This window comes from Gymnodraco acuticeps, unplaced genomic scaffold (genome assembly GCF_902827175.1).
Source record: "Gymnodraco acuticeps unplaced genomic scaffold, fGymAcu1.1, whole genome shotgun sequence".
NCBI lineage: Eukaryota > Metazoa > Chordata > Actinopteri > Perciformes > Bathydraconidae > Gymnodraco > Gymnodraco acuticeps.
Window position 1 is genome coordinate 843,654 of NW_022991435.1, and position 19,095 is coordinate 862,748.

Sequence of the window (19,095 nt, forward strand, 5' to 3'; positions counted from 1 at the left end):
CGAATGGGTCCATTTGGGTATGGGCACATCACTGTACCCAGGAAGAAACAAATGGAAAAAGATAAATCTCCAACGAGGCGTTCTGGGGCAGCGTAGACAGGTATTTTCTGTGTCGCTACAGGGTGTACTTTGAGGGTTTGTGACTTTGCAGACCGTTTACATGCATACAAACCTTCACAACACACAAGGGGACGGGTAATAACCGAAAAAGCATGACATGGGACCTTTAAAGGAAATGCTGTGTAGTATTATAGTAATTTCCAAATGACTTTTAATACAAATAATGATTGTTATTTGCCTTCGTGAAACCTGACTGCATGCCACATAAAACTTTCGGTTACCTTTTCACCTCATATCATGTTTGCAAATTGCGTGTGCGTGGTGCATGTTTGTGTTTGTGCGAAGCGAAGCATGTGCCCCTTACAGTAAATGAGACAACAAAGATAGTTTTTCCCCACAAAGAAATAAACATGATTAAAAAAGAAAGGTGCGGGAAAGACACAGAAAACGATTGGATAACTCCTTTCGTTGTGATTATCAGACAACATTTTTAACAGCTGACAAAATAAGACAATTGAGAATAAAGAAAATGCTGATCAATTTCTCAACATTTTTGGAAAGTGTGTTCTATGCAGTATTTTAGTCATTTATAAATGCAGCACTGCAATGAGTGTGCATGTGTGTTTGTGTGAGGCAAAGCATGTGCCCCTTACAGTAAATGAGACAACAAAGATAGTTTTCCCCACAAATAAATACGATTTTTTTTTTTTAAAAAGGTGTAGGAAAGACACAGACACTGATTGGATAACTCCTTTCTCTGAGATTATCAAACAACGAAAGTGTTCTTTACTTATATCTTTATGATATTCACTCCAATTGAAGGGTCAAAGGACTTGAATAACGAGGTTTACTTAGAAAACTGTACAAAGAAGATACTGGTCATCTGCCCTGCTACCTCCTAGAAAGTTGCTCAGGATACTTATTTTGTCTTTAGAGGATTTTAACAGCTGATTTTCTTTGTCTGCTTTGGTAGGGATTCAACATTTGTATTCAAAGTGGGCCTTTGGAGTGCTGTCCCGGTTTTGTAAACATGTTTTGGGGATGAGAAACAGTCCTCAGTGTCAGGGTTGGAGAAAAATAGGACCCAAATGCAGATTGAGGAGGGAAGCGGGTTTCAAAATGAAACAAAAGGCGAGCTTTATTTACAAAAGCTAAAAACACGAATCCATGAACAGGTACTGTAGCACGAGGTAGCATCCAAACAAAGGTGACTGTGGCCAACATGAAGGGAGACATGAAAGACAAACAATGAACCAACACCGAACACAGGAAGAGACAAGACTAAATACAGGGAGGGGTAATCACGAGACGAGAAACAGCCGGGCAGGGAAGGAGAAACACAAGGACGACAGGTGAACACAATCAGACAATCAGACAATCAGACACACCAGGGAAACTAACGACAGGAAGGAAGACAAGACACAGGGAGAACAGAATTGCAAAACAAAACCATGACAAGACAGACCAAACTAAAACCGTGACATAAAACTAAGATCGTGACACTCAGCGCACCTCCGTTTTCTATTTTTACTGTATCAATGTGCAGAAGGAAGCCTGCATCTGAGGCTCTTGGTCATGACAATGCGAGATATAAACATTAATGGTGTCCTCTTTGACGTAAGCTAAAGCTCAGGAGAGCCTCTAGTCCATGAGTAGACACACGCATCCTTCTGCACAGAGCTAGGGTAGAAAATAAATGTTCCTAAATTACACAACTCAATAAAAGGTCTGTTAATTATCTTGACTAAACACGTAATGATTCGAGATCAAGAAAATCAGAATTTTTTTATATTGTCCTAATGATAAGATAAAACAATGATTTGCTCCATTGACCATGAATTGAATTACGTTGTAACATAATACAAAAAAATTAAAGGTCTGACACTGTTACTTTTTGTTCTGTGAACTCTTTTAAAGCGTCATTATCTAATTTCCATGGAGTTGAGCAGCTCCTTCCTTTTGGCCTTATGCACAAAAGATTTTATCTAGGCTCCTTGGATCCTCCCTACCATCTTCACCTGACGCCCACTGGGGAGAAGAAAAGCTATTATAACCTCACCTCATCTCAACTGTGTCACCTTAACTGGAACCGTTTGAACACTGAACTGTGGATAAATTCACGTTATAACAGTACGGTAGCTCTAGTAAAATGTAATATATTAAATGAGTTATCCAAATGCATGTTGTATGTGGTTACATGATCCAGCTTGTTTCTGCTGGTTTGATTTGTTTGCAAGTGTTGTGGTGAAAGAAACTATTGATTTCAGTTGATTGAAAGATGAATTATCTATGTCATGTGCTTCAGTTGCAAATGCTTTACCTTATTGACACCTGCAGACACACTGTATTGATTTTTTCAGTTAACAAAGTGTGGTTCTTCGATTTGAGTTGACAAATTGATGACTAAATTATGACTAACTTGTAGAGAGGTGTTATCTACCACAAGATATCATGGATCTACCCCGGTAGATAATGTATTGTTTGAATTAAACCTTAAACAGGCCATGAAACTTCCTGAAAAAGAGGTCACTAATATCAAGTTATGTTTTTGTTTAATAATTCATATTTCTTAGCTGGGAGGTTAGGGTAGTTTTCATTGATTGTTGACTACAATCAGGAATCAATTTGCACCATTTGTGCTTTTTAGAGACACAGTTGTTAAAACAAAGGATCTGCAAGACAGTTTTTCCTCTACATCCTCACCTAACAAAGATCAGTGGTCTTCTCTGATAGGCCACCAAACAGCCTCGTGGGGAGGAGTTACAGCCTTTGGGCTCTTTGGTATTTGCTGAAACAATAAAGTACCTGTCGTTTCATCTGAGAAAGGGAGGGAGGGAGAACAAAAAAAAAGAAGTCAAATTTAAGCCAGAACTTCTTCCCTAAAGTCCTTTTGAGAAACAGCATCACACATCTCGCCTCAAGGCAGTGGCTCAGCAGAAAAAAGTCATGGGAATGCCAAAATTAAAAATGCTGAAACTTTTGCTTTTATTGACCTTCACAGAGGTAAGAAATTATACTTTTCTCATTTCACACTCATTTCCTCTTAAATGTTTTAACCATGACTACAAATAACAATTTCAGTGTCATTGGGTCAAATCTTTGAAATAGTGCATATTTTATACATCCAGTTAATAATCGTGTGCAGAGGGAGGATTTTGTATATGAACACAGGGTCTTTTGAGTGTCACTGCTTTCAACAAGTGCATGTGGCATGCCCAACCTTAGCTCAATAGACAAATTCATTCGGACCTGAAAGAAATACCTGCGCCGACGGGTCCTGAAATCTGTGTTGAGTGAAGGTAATGTGCAGCCTGCTGCCTCTCATGCGCCGAGAATATGATACAGGCATTATATCCTGAGGCATTATATCCTGAGGCATAATTTGCCTGTGAGATACCAACAGCTACCCCTTGGAATAATGCTCTTGTTTTGTAGAATAATGTGTTTTCTTTTGATTTGGATCATGTTATTTCCTTGTTTCATTCATTAACCTGCCTTGTTTGATCATTTCAGATCTGTGCTGCACAAAACGGTAAATAGTCCTCTTTTGCATTTTCCTTAACGTTATGATGATTCAAAACTCCCAAAAAATATAAGCACCTTATTTGAAATCTATCACTTAGAATTATTAACCCCTAAAATGTATTAATTTCCAAAAACAAAGGTTAAGTCACCTTTTCTGAATCAACCAAGTATGTGTATTTCATTAGCATCTGGGATTTGTTTTACTCACAATATAAAATAATCACCCACAAGTCTTTTTAAATGTATCCCATCATAGTTTCCTTCTCTATCTCCCTCAGACATCACTCTGTCCGTGTTTACGGTCACATCTAAGAGTATGACAGTGCAGTGGAGCAGCTACACTGGAGCCAGCTCCTACAAGATCACAGCGACACCAAAAAACACACCTGGACAACCCGTCTTCGCTCACTTCAGTGGCAACGTCGTGACGGGCTCCGTCATCTCCCTGTCACCTAACACAATGTACACCATGCAGCTCGAAGCCATGGACAATGCTCTCAATGTCCTGAGCAGCGCAGACACAGAGGATACCACAGGTCAGTACTGCAGGGAGAGGTGAAGTAGGACAATGAGTTTAGATTTAGATCTTTACTATCCATAAAGAAAGCCTTAATTTATTTTACATTTCTAAATTAATGGCAGGAGTCCTGAGTCTTAACTTTCTTAATGCATCATACTTTAAGACCCAAAATCATAATGAATTAAAAGAAAACTAGTTGTTACTTAAATTACCGTACATTGGACATCACCTTTGGAAGCTTTTATGGACATTTCTAGAAGTTTTATTGTCCAAACTATTCATCAACAAGGTAAAAATGGTAAGTTGCAGCTCTAATTTTAAAATATCTTCTTATCTATTGCATATACAGTCTAAACTTGTATCCATATCTTTAAAATAAATACGGCTTAACATTTTTTAAATGTCTTTCTTAAATGTGGTACAGAAGACAATAAACAATAAAGAACTCAGGAATAGTACAAATACTTGTACTTGTACCTCATAGTAGTTAATGTATTTAAATACATTTCACCACTGCGTTTATGATATATGTTTTTATATGTAAGAAAATGTGACTAACAACCATGTTATAATGCTGTGTAAACATGTTTACATCTATCATTTGTCCTGCAGCTCCTGAAGTGCCCAGCATCGAGCAGGCCTACTCTAAAAACAGCGACAGCATCACTGTTGAATTCACAGAGGTTTCCGGGGCAACCAGCTACATCCTGAGGGCGCAGACTGAGAGCGGCGATTACTTCTCTGAGATGGTGGTGGTCAGCTCACCCGGCACCGTGGTGAAGCTCAAGCCTTACACAGACTACAGGCTGAGTGTCATGTCCGTCAACTCAGGGGGGCGGAGCCAGCCCTCGTACCCCATCGAGGCCAGGACAGGTAGGCTACGCACAAAAAGCAAAAAACACTTCAACTAAGAATTTTAAATAGTGACAGAAGATTGAAAACCTGCTAATGTATCACATATTAAGACTTTCACCAAAAGATAGTATCTTTGTGTGAAACTATAACATTTAATAATGATATCTTTCACCTATTTTTACATGTTGTAAGCTTTACCCCTGATGGTAATCGGTGTACGAAGGTTGAAACCTATCTGTTGTTACTGTAGGACAATAGTTTGTTTGCTCACTCCGCCGGTCATAACAGCGTGTCATTTCACTGTCTATTGTCACAGTGTCTGCTCTTTGCAGCCAAAGCAGGAGGGTGGAAACTGTATCCATGCTTTTATAATATACTATTATCATAATAGGAAAATCAAAACCATGAGAACTGGGTTGTCTCCCTTCCCTGAAGGAGTAATGTAACATCATCAAGGGGGTGTTATTTCCATTTCACAACACTAACAAAACAATTGTCAGGGGACTAAAAGGTTTTCGCAATTTTCTTTTATCGAACTTCAAGAAAAGCTTTGCAAAATAAAAACAGTGCACTACTATTATGCATAGCGATGCATTGGTTCATAGAGATAAGCAGTAGGTGGCAGTGTAAATAAAAGATTGCCAATGAAATATAAAAGTTTTACTTGGTTCGAGTATTAATATGCTCTCTTTTCATTACACCAACTTTTTTACTTAAGCCAAACATAACACTTTTTGCATATTTTCAAGATCCTTTAGAATTGAAACGTTTCCACTTGGATTTGTTATGAAAAAATTGAAAATGTGCACGGACAGGTGGATGAAAATGAATTGTGTATTTTTGTCAATGTACATTTTTTCTCATCACTTTCTCCCTCTCCCTGTGTGTAGTGGTAATGGCGCCCCAGCTGAACACCACCTCTCCTAACAACGCTTCCATTGTTGTGACTTGGCCCCCGGTGGAGAATGCTGTCCTCTACATGCTCTGCATCATTCAGGAGGGCTCCAGCTCCCGGGTCAAACTGAACACCACTGACACCACGGTGAACTTTAATGACCTTGCAGCAGGGACCACCTACTGTATCAAGGGCACAGCATGGGACTCAGAGGGTCGAGCTGGAGACGACCTCACTGTCTGCCAGATCACACGTAAGCTTGATAAGAACATACGTAGAGCATGAATGTATCAGATCCTGTTGCTCATGTCCGTCTGGTTTCACCGACAGGTCCTCCCAGCCCAGATGTGACGTTGGTCCAGGTGTCTCCGGGACGGTCGATTGGGATCGCTGTGTACTGGGTGTTAGTGCAGGGAGCTGAAAACTACTTGGTCTGGACTTCTAATGGTCAACACTGTAATTCAACAGCTGATGGTTACTGTTCTATCGTACCAGTGGAGTGTGGCCAGAACCACTCTGTCTCTGTCACAGCCTATAACAAAGCTGGTCCCAGCAGCCCCTCGCAACCAGCAGACTACATAACATGTGGGTATATCACACACAACCACATCAAAAACGTACTTGTCTAGCACATCAATGCTTTTTGCTGAAAAACGACTCATGTCTGTAGTGTCTTTACGAAGCTACAGCCAGCAGCTTAGCCTAAGGGAAACAGCTAGCTTCTGAAACAAAAAGAAAACACATTCTGACTACCAATACCTCTGAAACTCACAGGTTGTCAAAACAAATGATGTACAGTCAGACATACATACATATTATCATGTTGTTTAATAGTTACAAAAATGGAGCAAGCCCGTAGCAGCTGCCAATGTTTAAATCTGACCTGTGACTCGTATATGGCCATTTGTCCTCTCTCTCTTGCCCCACATAAAAAGGCTTCAAAACTCTTGAAAAAGCATTAGTTACAAAAGTGCTTCCCTGTCTCCAGTCTTTATGCTGGGCCGAGCTAATCTACTCTTCATATTTATCGTAAAAAATCATTGCCCTTTGAATCAAACTTTTGTCAAGAGAGAACAATTTCCCAAAATGTCAAACTATTCCTTTACCAATTCATGTCCATTCTCTATCTCTTTCTCTGACAGATCCGTGCCCCCCAGAGAACATCCGGGTGGAGGAGCCCGAAGCAGGCAACTGCTCGGTGGTGTGGGATAGTGTGCCAATGGTGGAGTACTACATGGCTTTCATAAAGAGGGATGACGGCACTGAGATGTCGTGTAACACCACTGAAACCACCTGCCAGTTTTCCTGCATGTGTGGCTACACCTACCTGACCTCAGTCTTCCCCTACAACAAGGCCGGGTCAAGCCCTTTCGCAGACGTCAGCAACTACACCACCAGTACGACCAGAAGCACCCACATGTAGCACCACCACAAATACATGTTTTTTGTTATCAAGTCGGAGGGCCATACTAATGGATTTATATAATTTAGCTCATTAACTTCATATAGTTATTAGTTTCCATTACAACAAAAAATCACCCAAAGAATACGATACACAGAAATGTAACCTGTTGCTACTCAACAGCACCCTTTAAGAAACCCCCAAATCTAGATTATCCATTGTAACACACACCTGATTTGGTTTGGTTTTTTGGATTTTATTTTCTTAGCTCATGAATGCAAGGGTTTTTGGCAGCTGACACTTAAGTCTCAGATAACGGATCTTCACAGAGTCCTCCGGCATGTTCTGAAAATTCTTCCTTTTCCACAGCAAACATTTTAACACGTTATGATGAAAAGAACAGGTGAAAATATTCGAAATATAGCTAGCACCTTGGGGCGAGCTGCTTATCTACTGTAGCCAATCGACTGATGGATAAGTACCTCATAGAACCACGCATGAAACCATTTGAACAATCCCTTTAAGCACACTAGCATGGCTTTGACGTTCCTGATATGACAAGTAAATTGCTATAGAGACTATAAAAGATACATTTGAGAAAAAGCAGTGTGAAGATGATAAACTACCTAGGTTTCACACAGGGAGAAAAACAATGCCTGAATAGAAGGTGAAAAACATTTGTATTATCATCTGCAATCAGGTATATGATACTTTGTAAGTGTTGATTAATGTTCTCATCTCTTTTTGAATTTCTTCTCCCCGTCTCTCCCCAGTTCCTTGTTGCCCACAGGGTGTTACCATACAGCTAGTTTCTACAGAGACCCTGGAGATCAATTGGTTGCCGGTTAAAGGGGCCGAGCTGTACCAGACCATGGCGGCACAGACTAATGATGTCATCCACTGTAACGACACAGCTCCAGTGTGTGCGCTGTCAGATTTGAAGTGCGACACAGCTTATTCTGTGACCGTCACACCTTGCAGCGAGTTACGAGGATGCAACCACACCTGCACACCACACACACAAAAAACAGGTATTAAAGGGGCTATTAGGAGTGACATCCCACATCCTAAAATACACATGCTCACATGAGAGGGAACCCAGGGAAGTCTTTGAAATGGGCTAAATAAACCTCAAATATAAGCTAAGTCATAACACAGTGGTGCTAGTTTGAAATTTGGGGAAGATATACTTTTTGCTTTCTTGTCATAACTATATGAGAAGATTGATTCTACTTTCATTTCTTTCAAGCCACTATTCTTTTTTCTTAAAGGTACATCAGTACAAAAAACGTAAATCGCCCTTTATTAAATGGTGTACCTAAAGTTGAGGAAGATTCAGGTACATCTTATACCCAGAAGAAGTATAATTGATTCCTTAAATGCTGTATCTAGCTCTCCTGATACACCCATAGTGGTATCAATCATCTCATATGACTCTTTGGAATTAAGTGTTATCATATTCCCCAAAATGTCAATGTTTCTTTAAAAAAATATCTCACTCACGCTGCATTATCTCTTCTTTTTTTAATATGAAAACAGCTCCGTGTGCTCCAGAGATCCTGAATATGACTCAGAGCAACAACTCCACATACAGAATCCACATCACAATGCCTAACACCCCAAACACAAATTACACCATTAAAGCCACCGGACGCTTTGCCACACACACCTGCCAGACAACAAACTCGTCCTGTGAGCTCACACAGCTGCCCTGTGGTTCGTCATATGACGTCATTGCAGTGGCCATCACAACTGTGGGGAGAAGTCTTCCTGGATTCAGTAAAACCTTGGAAACAGGTAGGATTTGTTATAATATTGTAGTAGCCTGACCATTTAAAAAATGTTTGATGATTTAAGTTATCATAAAAAAGAAAGAAAACAAATCCACAAAGGCAAAAGATATGAAAACATTTAATTGGCAGCTCAGAATTTAGAGTTAAATTCTGATCCTGCTGGTAATCATAAGCTAGGCTAAAATAGGCTTCTTATAATAATAATAATAATAATAATAATAATAATAATAATAATAATAATAATAAATCAAAAAGGTATTGTTGGCTAGTCGCTAGTTTGTGTAACAGACCTAAAAATAAATGTAATTATATTAAGTTACAGTCACTAATAAATAATGTAACAGTATCTTCACTCAGGTCTTGATTATTGCTATATTATTTACTCCCCAAGGTCCTTGCTGCCCCACATATGTAAATGTGACCCAGGTGACCCAGGCTATGACAAATGTGACCTGGTCACCGGGCAGCAGCGCTCGCTCCTACGTCACCTCCCTGACGTCCCCACGAGGACACGCCAAGTGCCACACTCTGGACACCCACTGCCTGATGGGATGCATCACCTGTGGCACCGACTACAGTGTTCACTTGGAAGCCATCAGCAGCACAGGACATAAGTCAGAGTGCAAATATTATGGATTCTCATCAGGTAAGGGCAAATACACACATGTACACACACACAAGTTTAAAGGGGACCTATCATGCAAAATGCACTTTTTTATGTCTTTTATACATAGATATGTGTCCCCGGTGTGTCAGGGAACTCACAAAGTGTCAGAAAACACAACCCTCTCTCCTTTCCTGCGTACGCAAATCTCTAAAAACAGGGGTACAACGGAGCTGATCCAGATTTGCGTCGTGGACCCACGGCATAGCAGAAAGTTGCTATCAGAAACAATGCCTGACGTGTTTTGGACGTAATATGGTCTTTGTTTACATTAGCAAGCATCGCTAACACTCAGAGTTACCGCTGGAGAGAGCACATGTGTAAAAAAGCAGGAAATAAAAAAAAGAACTCACCTTGTGGTAAACCCGCAAGAGAAAAAGCATTTGAGCTCCATACTGTTTCAGAAATAATCCTTGATGTGGTTTGGAATTCTGAGCAGGCATTAGCTCCGCCTCCTCTTTTTTTTTTTTTTCAAGCTAAGGACCCAAAATCAGCAGTTCTCAAACAGGGCTTAAATAGAGGGATACGAGGGATGTCTAAAATGCATGATCTGTTTGGTATTTTGAGCAAAACACATCATAGACATGTTTTTATATATTTTGTATACATCCGAGACCCATAATATATGCCTAGAAATAGCATAATAGGAGACCTTTAAATACTTTTTGGTAGCAATGTAGTCAACGGTACAAAACCAGTATGTGTTTGATATGAACAACTTCATTCCTCATAACTCAATCGTGCAGGTGCCTGTTGTCCGACAAGTATGAAGCTCTATCGCATGCGAAGCTACTCCCTGCGGGTGTCCTGGCGCTCTCTGGGCCCTCAGACTCACAACCACACAGTAGACCTTTACGGGACGGGAGCCAACTACACCTGCACCGCGGCTGCCGGCAGCAAACACTGCGATATCGAGGAGAGAACGTGTGGGGACGTCTACAAAGTAGTGGCGGCACCAGTGGGACAGGACGGGATCAAAGTCAGCTTCTGTCAACCGAGGACATACTCCAGTGAGTCATGAAGTGCATGCAGCATGTACAAGATGTATAAATCACCTATTTATTCGTATCATTTGTTACAAGTTTCATTAATGCGTTAATGTTTATTATATTCTCAGTTCCCTGCCCAGGAAATAATGCTGGCATGCGTAAGTATCCTATATACTTCACTTTTAGTTTGCAGAAGTGAAAGGAATAGATTACCATTCTGTTATCTGCATCTTGATAAGATATGCGAGTTGCATTGACATTATGATCTAGAAAGGGGGGGGGAAGGATGGGAATATTCTCATTCATCGAAATGTCAATCTATTAATTTCACCTTTGATTAATTTGTCTGAAAACTGCTAATTCACTTAAACTGTATCTCTCTCCTTCTAAAGTGATTTCTCGCGGAAAACGAAGTGTGGATTAATTGCGGTAAGTGTACGGTTACTGATCTCCCTCCGGGTAAGAACAATGTCTTCAGACGTTTGGAGTTATGTATCGACATGAGACAAACAACTTCCTCTACATGTGAAGTGTTTTTCTAGATTGTGAAAATGTGTGAAAGAATTTGATGAAAGCTGCTTTCACAGAACGCATCCATGGTGCTACTTTACAGTTTCAGGGTATCCAGTGACAGCATCTCGAGCATCTTTAAATTGACTGTGCCTATAGTGTGCTGGTATAACATTAGGCGTGTTTAAGTAGAAGATATAGCATATATACAAGCACAGGTGAGACTGATCTCTATCCGTCTTTTCCTTCTGGGACTTTTGGGATGTATGCGAGTCCATAAAACATGGGATGAATGACCAAGGTAAATGAAGACGGAGAAATGCTGCAGGAGCGTCACACGAGCATCATATTGTGATGATAGATAAGATGAGGGATATTTGATAACCTCTGACTCAGTATGACTAAGCTGTATTCTACTTTTAGCATTTAACGTTTCATAAAGAATGGTTTTTTTTGCACAAAACATCCACTTATCGAGTGTGATGAATAAGTACGGAAGCTATGATGAAATATTAGCAGTTAGGCCTCGACGATGGAGTATATTAAATATTTCAATATTTTTGTATCAAAAACCTTGATTTTGATATTACAAAGATATTGTAAGGTTGACTTTGGGTGCTTTCATTAAATATGTAAGCTATAGAAAAAACAAATAATAAATATTAGAAATGACAGTAATTTACTGAAATGCAGCCTTTAAAACCAGGAAAAGACAACACATATTACACTTTAATGATATCCAAAATATCTAGGATATCTAGTTCTTTATCTAGATCTATATAATATTGATTTATTGCAATTACCTTTTCCACCAAGTCCAGGTTGATCAGTTCTCTCTCTCTTATCTTTCTAGCCCTTCGGTGAACACCCCCCGCCCCATTACCGTCAATACTCAGCACAGACAGAAGACTGTTTACACCAACAACAACTGTTGAGACCCAATCCACCCCGATGGAATTTCACTCTTGTAAAAGAATATCCTGATTTTTTGTTACTGCTGTTTGGAAAAAATGCCTTATAGAGAACGTTAAACTGTTGAAAACAATAAAATATATGAAAGATGGGTTTAAAATAGATAACTTTGGAAGTGTATCCAATGATTCTGAAAAATATTCTCCATATTGTTACTTTTTAATAATAGCCATGATTTTTATTTTCATGTTTTAATCAATGCAGTTGCCCTGTCATAATGAATCTTGATGTAACCTTAACAGTAAATGTTAAAAAAGCTATTTTAATAGAAGCTTAACAGTGAACCTCCCACGAAAATGTAACACGACAAAGGTCATTCAAACACTAAATGAATTTGGAACAAAAACCTAGGACTTCTCCAAGTAGAGGGCCTCCACACGGCGCCGTACGACATGTCTGTGGGCTTTGGAGCAGGAGAGGGCCAGTTGAAAGTGGGGCAGCAGGTATCCATCTCGATAGCCCGGAGTCATGCATGCCATGTGGAAGATACGTCTGATCCGATTGCTGGAGATGGATTCAGTGTTACTTCTGTTATCATTGGATTTGTTTTCTCTCCGTTGACAGACGAAAATAATAAAGTTTTACTATTACAACACTGTGTGCTGTCAATCATCTTGTGTCCGTTTTCTTTATGAAGTAAAATATGTTTTGTTCAGGTGCGAGGGGGTTGGATACAGGAGCTATATTCAGTCCCTTAAGATAATCAAGAAACTTCCTGAAGGAGATCTTAATCATTCAGGGGAAATGTTATGGAAGACCAGATGGACTCACTTTCACTGGAAAGTGTGACTGAACCGTCTCTGATTGAACTTATTGCACAAGCATTGCAAGGTTGGATGATGACGATGATGACAACTCTATAAGTAAAAGACTAAATGTCAATAGGCTGCTTATTATTGACTTCTTTAAAACACCAATGAATGATTTGTTTGCATAAATCACGTTAACTCTCAGGCTTTGAAGTTGAGTTGCACATATTCAAATAAACATTGACTCAATATGTCTGGCATTTCTTTCATAACAGATCTGCTTTTATGAGGCCTACTCATAGAGGGTAGAGTATAATTTATACCTTTTGGGGTAAAAACGGCATCAAATTTTTATTATTTCTTGTGCAGAAAAGTTATGTTTGCCATTTAACCAATGTAAAATGGTTTCTTGTGAGTTATTTAACCATTAAATTGATAGAAAGAAAAATCAGTGTACTACAATTCTTTTATCACTGTTGTCAAATAAAACATGTATACGCATAAGCATATACATTACCCAGACAGTATGGACAAATAACTGTGGGGAAATTGACAGATGGTTAGTTTATTCTAAACATTGTTAAAATCATATTTAACATATCACTATTTTACAATTCATAATCAATAAAAAAACTACTGATATCCTATTGCAGCAGCAGATTTAACCTTTGTCATATGAAATGTGTAAAACTCACATTTTTGAATATTTCCGTGACTTGTCTAGTAACGATGAATGTCTATTTATGTCTTGATCAAAGCGGGGGACTTCATAATAAACCAAATGTCCGTGCCATTATCACGAAAAAAGAGAAAACCATCTGAGGTCTGTTATGTGTTTTGTCCTCTTTAGTTCAACAGTTAAAGAATAAAACTGTGCCTTAAATGTTCAGTGTGTATCAGGTCTCTCTTTCCACTGTTGATCTGCTGTAAAAGTTTGCTTCATACTGTAACTTTTAACAGATAGATCATTACGGCATTTAGGATTATAGATCAGGCAATGGTTTACTGCTTTCCAGTCTTTATCAAGCCAATGTGAAATTACTGATCTTACTCAGCTGTGTTTTGGCACTGCTTTTATTGCTGACCATAATCTTGTTGTTGTGGTCTTGATTTTATTCTAGGGAAGTTTTTCCAGTAGGGATAATTTATACACTTCACAATATCCAGAACTGTATAGCTTTATTTATTTATGTTTGCTTCCAATAAACTACCAACCCAAACAAACAGGAATGCAAGAAATCCCAGCAGTGGACAATTACTTGGCTCTATTCACAAAACGTGCAGGTGTCCAAGAAAGTGTATTTCCCGTAAGGTGCAGACACCGAGGTGGATACATTTCTCTGTGACCATGTTCATGTTCACAATCGGATGTAATGCGCTGAATATAAGAGCTCAGACAGCATTCTTCAACAAGCTATCAAAATGATGTACGTAAAACAATAAGTAGAATAGAATGAGCTTAAAATTGGGATTCTATACATATTATGAACAGGATATCCCTGTATCCACATAATTGAAGCTGCTAATAAAGGTATGAGTCAATAATGGTTTGTAGTTTCACTACACTTTGTAAGAAAAATTATCTTTGTAAAAAATATTTAATTAATTCCTCATTTAAAGCAATCAATCTCTATTCATTTATACATATTTATTGAAAAGTAAAACGTCAGAAATTAAATTAAGATAATTTACATTATCCCAAGCTGAGTATTTGAGTCAGACATCATTCACATATTTTATATCAGAGGAGAGAGAGAACCAGCAAAATCCAAATGCAAATGATGGACAAAATAAAATGAAATAGCTTCTATGGTTTGTATTTATTTTTGTCTTAATGTACGCTAATACTAATAAAATACACTTGAATTCCAGCTCTTTTGAATTGAGCAAATTGTGCTATTAATCCTGTTTTACAGCAAAGACTGTCAATCAGGATTATGGGGAAGTTAAGAATCATCTAGAAAGACAAAAGGCGTTCTTATTGTCATGTAACACTCATGGCTTTATCTTTAGGTAACAGCCTAAGGATGTGTCTCTTTGCAACAATACAATGCAGTATAAAATGAATTATAAAATGTTGTTTTACGAACATACTGTATATTTGAAACAAAGTCATTTCACAGTGATGATGAACTGTGTGTCTGGTTCCACTATTCATGGAGTGAGAAATATAAGTGTTATATTACAAGTAGACGAGAAGTGAGGTTTTCACATAATTCCACACAATGGGTGAAACTGGAGCTCCATTTGTGATCCGTCTAAAGATTATGACATGATATGAAACGTGCTGAAGGTTTCACTAACATGTGTCCCAGAAATCGATCTTATGTTAAGACTTTATAATCCTTATTGGAATCTTTGAATCTCAACGAAACAAACCTAGTTATGTACCAATGTTTCATTTTGAATTCATTCCAAAAACAATAAACCAAGATATTAACACAATAATAACTACATATTTGTTAACTTGGCAACCAGTCCAAAAAAGTAGGTTCTTATTAAAAAATGGACAACATTAAACATTTCCGAGAAGAATTACATAAATCCCGGATTTAGAAGGGGAGACTATGACTCCTATGTCATACAAAGGGGGTCGTATTACTCTCTGTTCTTTATACTAAAAACAATTAGTTTGGATATTTAGAGAAAAAAAATCACTTGTCATGTTTGGTGCTTATTTTCACCTTCTAAGCGATGTTGGTCAGACAAAGTCTCCAGAGTTACCAAAATAAGATATTCCAGGAAGTGTAGGTTGAGCGTAATAGGGGGTGGGGGGTTTCAAAGAATCTTAATCAACAGTACACCGAACATTGTTTCCTTCTCATGATGATAGGGGGCCTAAAGCCATTCACCTGTCCTCATTTAGGCTGTCCTGATTGGTTCCCATAAAGTTGATCTCCGACTCTCAGCCGTTAAATATTGCAGATGAGCTGCAGTGTAAAGAACCCACATATGGATGTACAGTAACGCACTGAAACTCTGACAATCACAATGGATATGATGTGGATGTTTTATTCAGTCATCCTTTTGTCTGTCATACAGGTAATTATGCTTTTCATTGCATATAAATACGTTTCTGTTTTGCTTTAATTTCATCCTTGTTTTTTCATATTTTAATGTCCAATGTTTTTATTTTCCTTAGACACAACATGTTTTGGCTACAGGTGAGTGTTCTGTTTTGCTGATAGTATTGATGTGAGCAGAGGCCCTGACAGATTTAAAAAATGTGTTCATCACCGAGATGGCACGATAGTTCGAGATATTGATAAGAATGTTCCTATTCAATAGCTTTATCATTTAAATATCAACACAGTGAATCTTCATATAGTCATCTATTCTTCTGTTATATTGAATAAGGTATAACTTATTCTAACTGGAGCTTTGATCAAAACCATCTTAGAAATTAATCAAACATATTTAATTCACCCAAATCCTCATTTCATTCATTTTTATTTGTTCCGTGCATGGTATGCACAACTTAATGTACAACAATTACTTACAAAACATGTCTCTATAAACACACCATACCCGAAAAGGAGCAGGGAGAAGAAAATAATCTTATATTACCTGCTCCTTTCGCAAAATATATATAATAAATATATATAAACCCTATTGTAAAAAATGTAAGATATTAACTAAACTGATCAATTAAAGACAATATAATGTGATTAAGTGTTTCACGTCCAACATACAAACACTGCTGCTAACTGAAAAGCTTGAGGTGGATTGTATGGACAAAGGATTTGATTAATTGAAAATAAAATCAGCTGCTGCTCACCACTAGAGGGCCACTGCTTTATATGTAAAAGACATCCCGTTTGCCACTCACTCCTACCGTAAATGTGTTCATTAGTGCCACATCTTCTTAAACATGTTTCTTAAGGGTAAGGGTATGGAAAAAGATCTGTGCCTGAATTCTGAGCAAACAGTGGGACGTTTTTAGCACAGAAAATATTGATCGCAACCAAATATATTATATAGGTTATTCACAAAATTATATAATTAACTCACAATAGTCCATGGTTTGATATTCCTGCAAATACAAAAAACAACACTATAGTTAAATAAAGTAAAATTCACAGATTCAATTAACTTTATTTTACCCTTTCATCTCAAAAGGCAATGAAAATGATATTCCTAGACAGATATTATTCCTTTTCTTTCTTTGTTCAGGATGTAGTATAGAGTCAGTGACTTCTCCTTCAGCTTCAACACTGAATGTGATATGGAGCAGCTACAGTGGAGCTACGGTATATTGTCTGGACCTGAGGGTTGTGAACTCCACCAGCATCGCCCCAGTGGTGGTGATGCAGTATGCACCCAGCACAAAGAGGCTGATTCAGGGTTTGAAACCCGGACATGACTATAATGTCACACTGAAGGTCTTCCAATACACCCATGTGGTGTGCACACACTTTGAAATCACTAAGACAGGTAAAGAAAACACTTAAAAAAGTTACCATATAAATGAAACTGAAAAGCAACTTTGTTAAATAATATCTATGTCTTTATCTTTCATTCCCACAGTGCCTGCCACTTCTCAGATCACCTTTTCACAAGCTATTTCCAGTACATCTATAAAGTTCCAGTGGTCTAGCATGATTGGGGCAGACAGCTACATCTTGTTTGTGACAGAGTTGTTTATTAATCCCCCAAAACAATACAACGAGACCTTCACAGGCCTTGTTGGACACATGGACAGCCTAACTCCTTCTACAACGTACAACTGTTACGTCTACTCATTAAACAGCGCCGGAAGAGGGGCCAAAGGTCATACTAGGACAATCGCAACGTGTAAGTGCAAATGAAATGCTAGTTTTGTTGTTTTTCAGAGGGTTTCATTTTTGTAATACGGATCAGAATCAAGGTTCCTTAAAAAAATAAGTCTAAACAGCGTGCTATGTTTGAGCAAATCCTTTACAGTTGGGATGTATAAAAACATGACTGAGGATAAAAAAATGCATAAGATTAAACTTGTATTTTCTCCTGGTAGTGGTACAGCCACCAACAGGAGTGTCCATAAATACGACGGGGAAGAGCACAGCTCGAGTGACGTGGAACACTGTTAGTAAAGTCTTGCTTTATCAAGTGGCCGTGAGTGACAACGACAAGCCCAACGATCAGCCGGTCATCAGAAACACCACAACAACCACAACAACCACCATGGACATCAGTGATCTGGAGCCCTGTTCCAGATACACAGTGGGAGTATCATCACTCAACAGCTTCTTGGTTCCTGGGGAGCCCTCTGCTGTTACATACAACACCTCTAGTGAGTATCTTAGCAGCAGAATGGATGCACTTGCCCTTTTTGTTTTGTGTTGACCGACTACAACCTTACTTAAGTATAAAGGGGTAATTCCCAACTTCCTCTGATGTTATTCAATCCCATTCATCTCAACTCAAGTTAGTATTAAATGCAGACAAATCCAAACTCAGGATATTCTCAAATGGCAAAAAGTTAACTTCTATTCTCCCTAAGAGTTGTACTGTTCAAGGAACTGACATCGAAAGAGTCACACATATCTAGGTTTTATTATTGATCAGAACGTATCTTTCAAGTCACACACTGAATGTTGTTTCAAAGCTAAAGATAAAATAAAGTTTATTTTACAGAAACAAATCCTCTTTCTCCTTTCAGACAAGGAAACATTTGATCATTTGATTTACCGGTTTTGGATAATGGTGATCTGCTTTATATGAATGCCTCTGACTAGTGCCTAAAGAGTTTGGATACTGTGTACCATTGTGCATTACGTTTTGTTACTGGATATGGATATCGTGTACAGTGTACACCACTGCACTTTGTATGCTGCTGCTAATTGGCCATCTTTGTCTGCACGCAGACTTTCCCATTGGTCGGGTTATATATATAAATCTCTGTTGGGCTGGTTCTCTCCAGTCTATATGCCCTCCCAAGAATTTATTCAGATGCTGGTTCCTAAATTGAGAACAGAACTGGGTAAAAAAAGCTTTTAAATATGCTGTCCCTTATGCATGGAATAATATACAGAAGGAGCTGAAACTGTCAGATTGTATCACTATGGGGGAATTCAAGTCCATCTTAAAAGGACAGAGAACAAGAATCTATTGGTCGATGTGATTGCTCGTATATCCTATAATTGAAGTCGTTTTAAATTGTGCCAGTTTTTACTGATTTG

The 19,095-nt window shown here is 38.4% G+C and overlaps 2 protein-coding genes across 3 annotated transcripts in view; both read left to right on the top strand.

Annotated features, from left to right (window-relative positions):
- fndc7a (fibronectin type III domain containing 7a) lies at positions 1-12,778 on the top strand. Of its 2 annotated transcripts, none has more exons than XM_034196067.1 (14): positions 1-100; positions 3,574-3,592; positions 3,864-4,121; positions 4,718-4,978; positions 5,851-6,108; positions 6,186-6,440; positions 6,998-7,252; positions 8,031-8,288; positions 8,797-9,054; positions 9,442-9,696; positions 10,461-10,724; positions 10,832-10,861; positions 11,096-11,132; positions 12,067-12,778. In XM_034196067.1, exons 1-13 carry the CDS (start codon positions 20-22, stop codon positions 11,125-11,127), a joined length of 2,484 nt encoding a protein of 827 aa, XP_034051958.1. In that variant the 5' UTR covers positions 1-19; the 3' UTR covers positions 11,128-11,132; positions 12,067-12,778. The 2 variants fall into 2 exon arrangements, with proteins under 2 accessions (XP_034051958.1, XP_034051959.1); XM_034196068.1 differs by lacking the exon at positions 1-100 and adding an exon at positions 2,896-3,063.
- Positions 12,578-19,095, top strand: part of LOC117532727 (fibronectin-like) — an 18,255-nt gene continuing 11,737 nt past the window's right edge. Inside the window, exons 1-4 of the mRNA XM_034196182.1 lie at positions 12,578-12,628; positions 16,077-16,098; positions 17,108-17,368; positions 17,928-18,206. Coding sequence (XP_034052073.1) covers positions 12,578-12,628; positions 16,077-16,098; positions 17,108-17,368; positions 17,928-18,206 — 613 coding nt within the window. The remainder of the gene's footprint in view (positions 12,629-16,076; positions 16,099-17,107; positions 17,369-17,927; positions 18,207-19,095) is intronic.

Bases quoted from the DNA above. Each gene is read 5' to 3' on its own strand.
- fndc7a (XM_034196067.1), top strand. From the start codon at position 20: ATGGGCACATCACTGTACCCAGGAAGAAACAAATGGAAAAAGATAAAT. The intron at 4,122-4,717 runs GTCAGTACTGCA...TTTGTCCTGCAG, and splicing joins AGACACAGAGGATACCACAG to CTCCTGAAGTGCCCAGCATC. The intron at 10,862-11,095 runs GTAAGTATCCTA...CTCCTTCTAAAG, and splicing joins AGGAAATAATGCTGGCATGC to TGATTTCTCGCGGAAAACGA.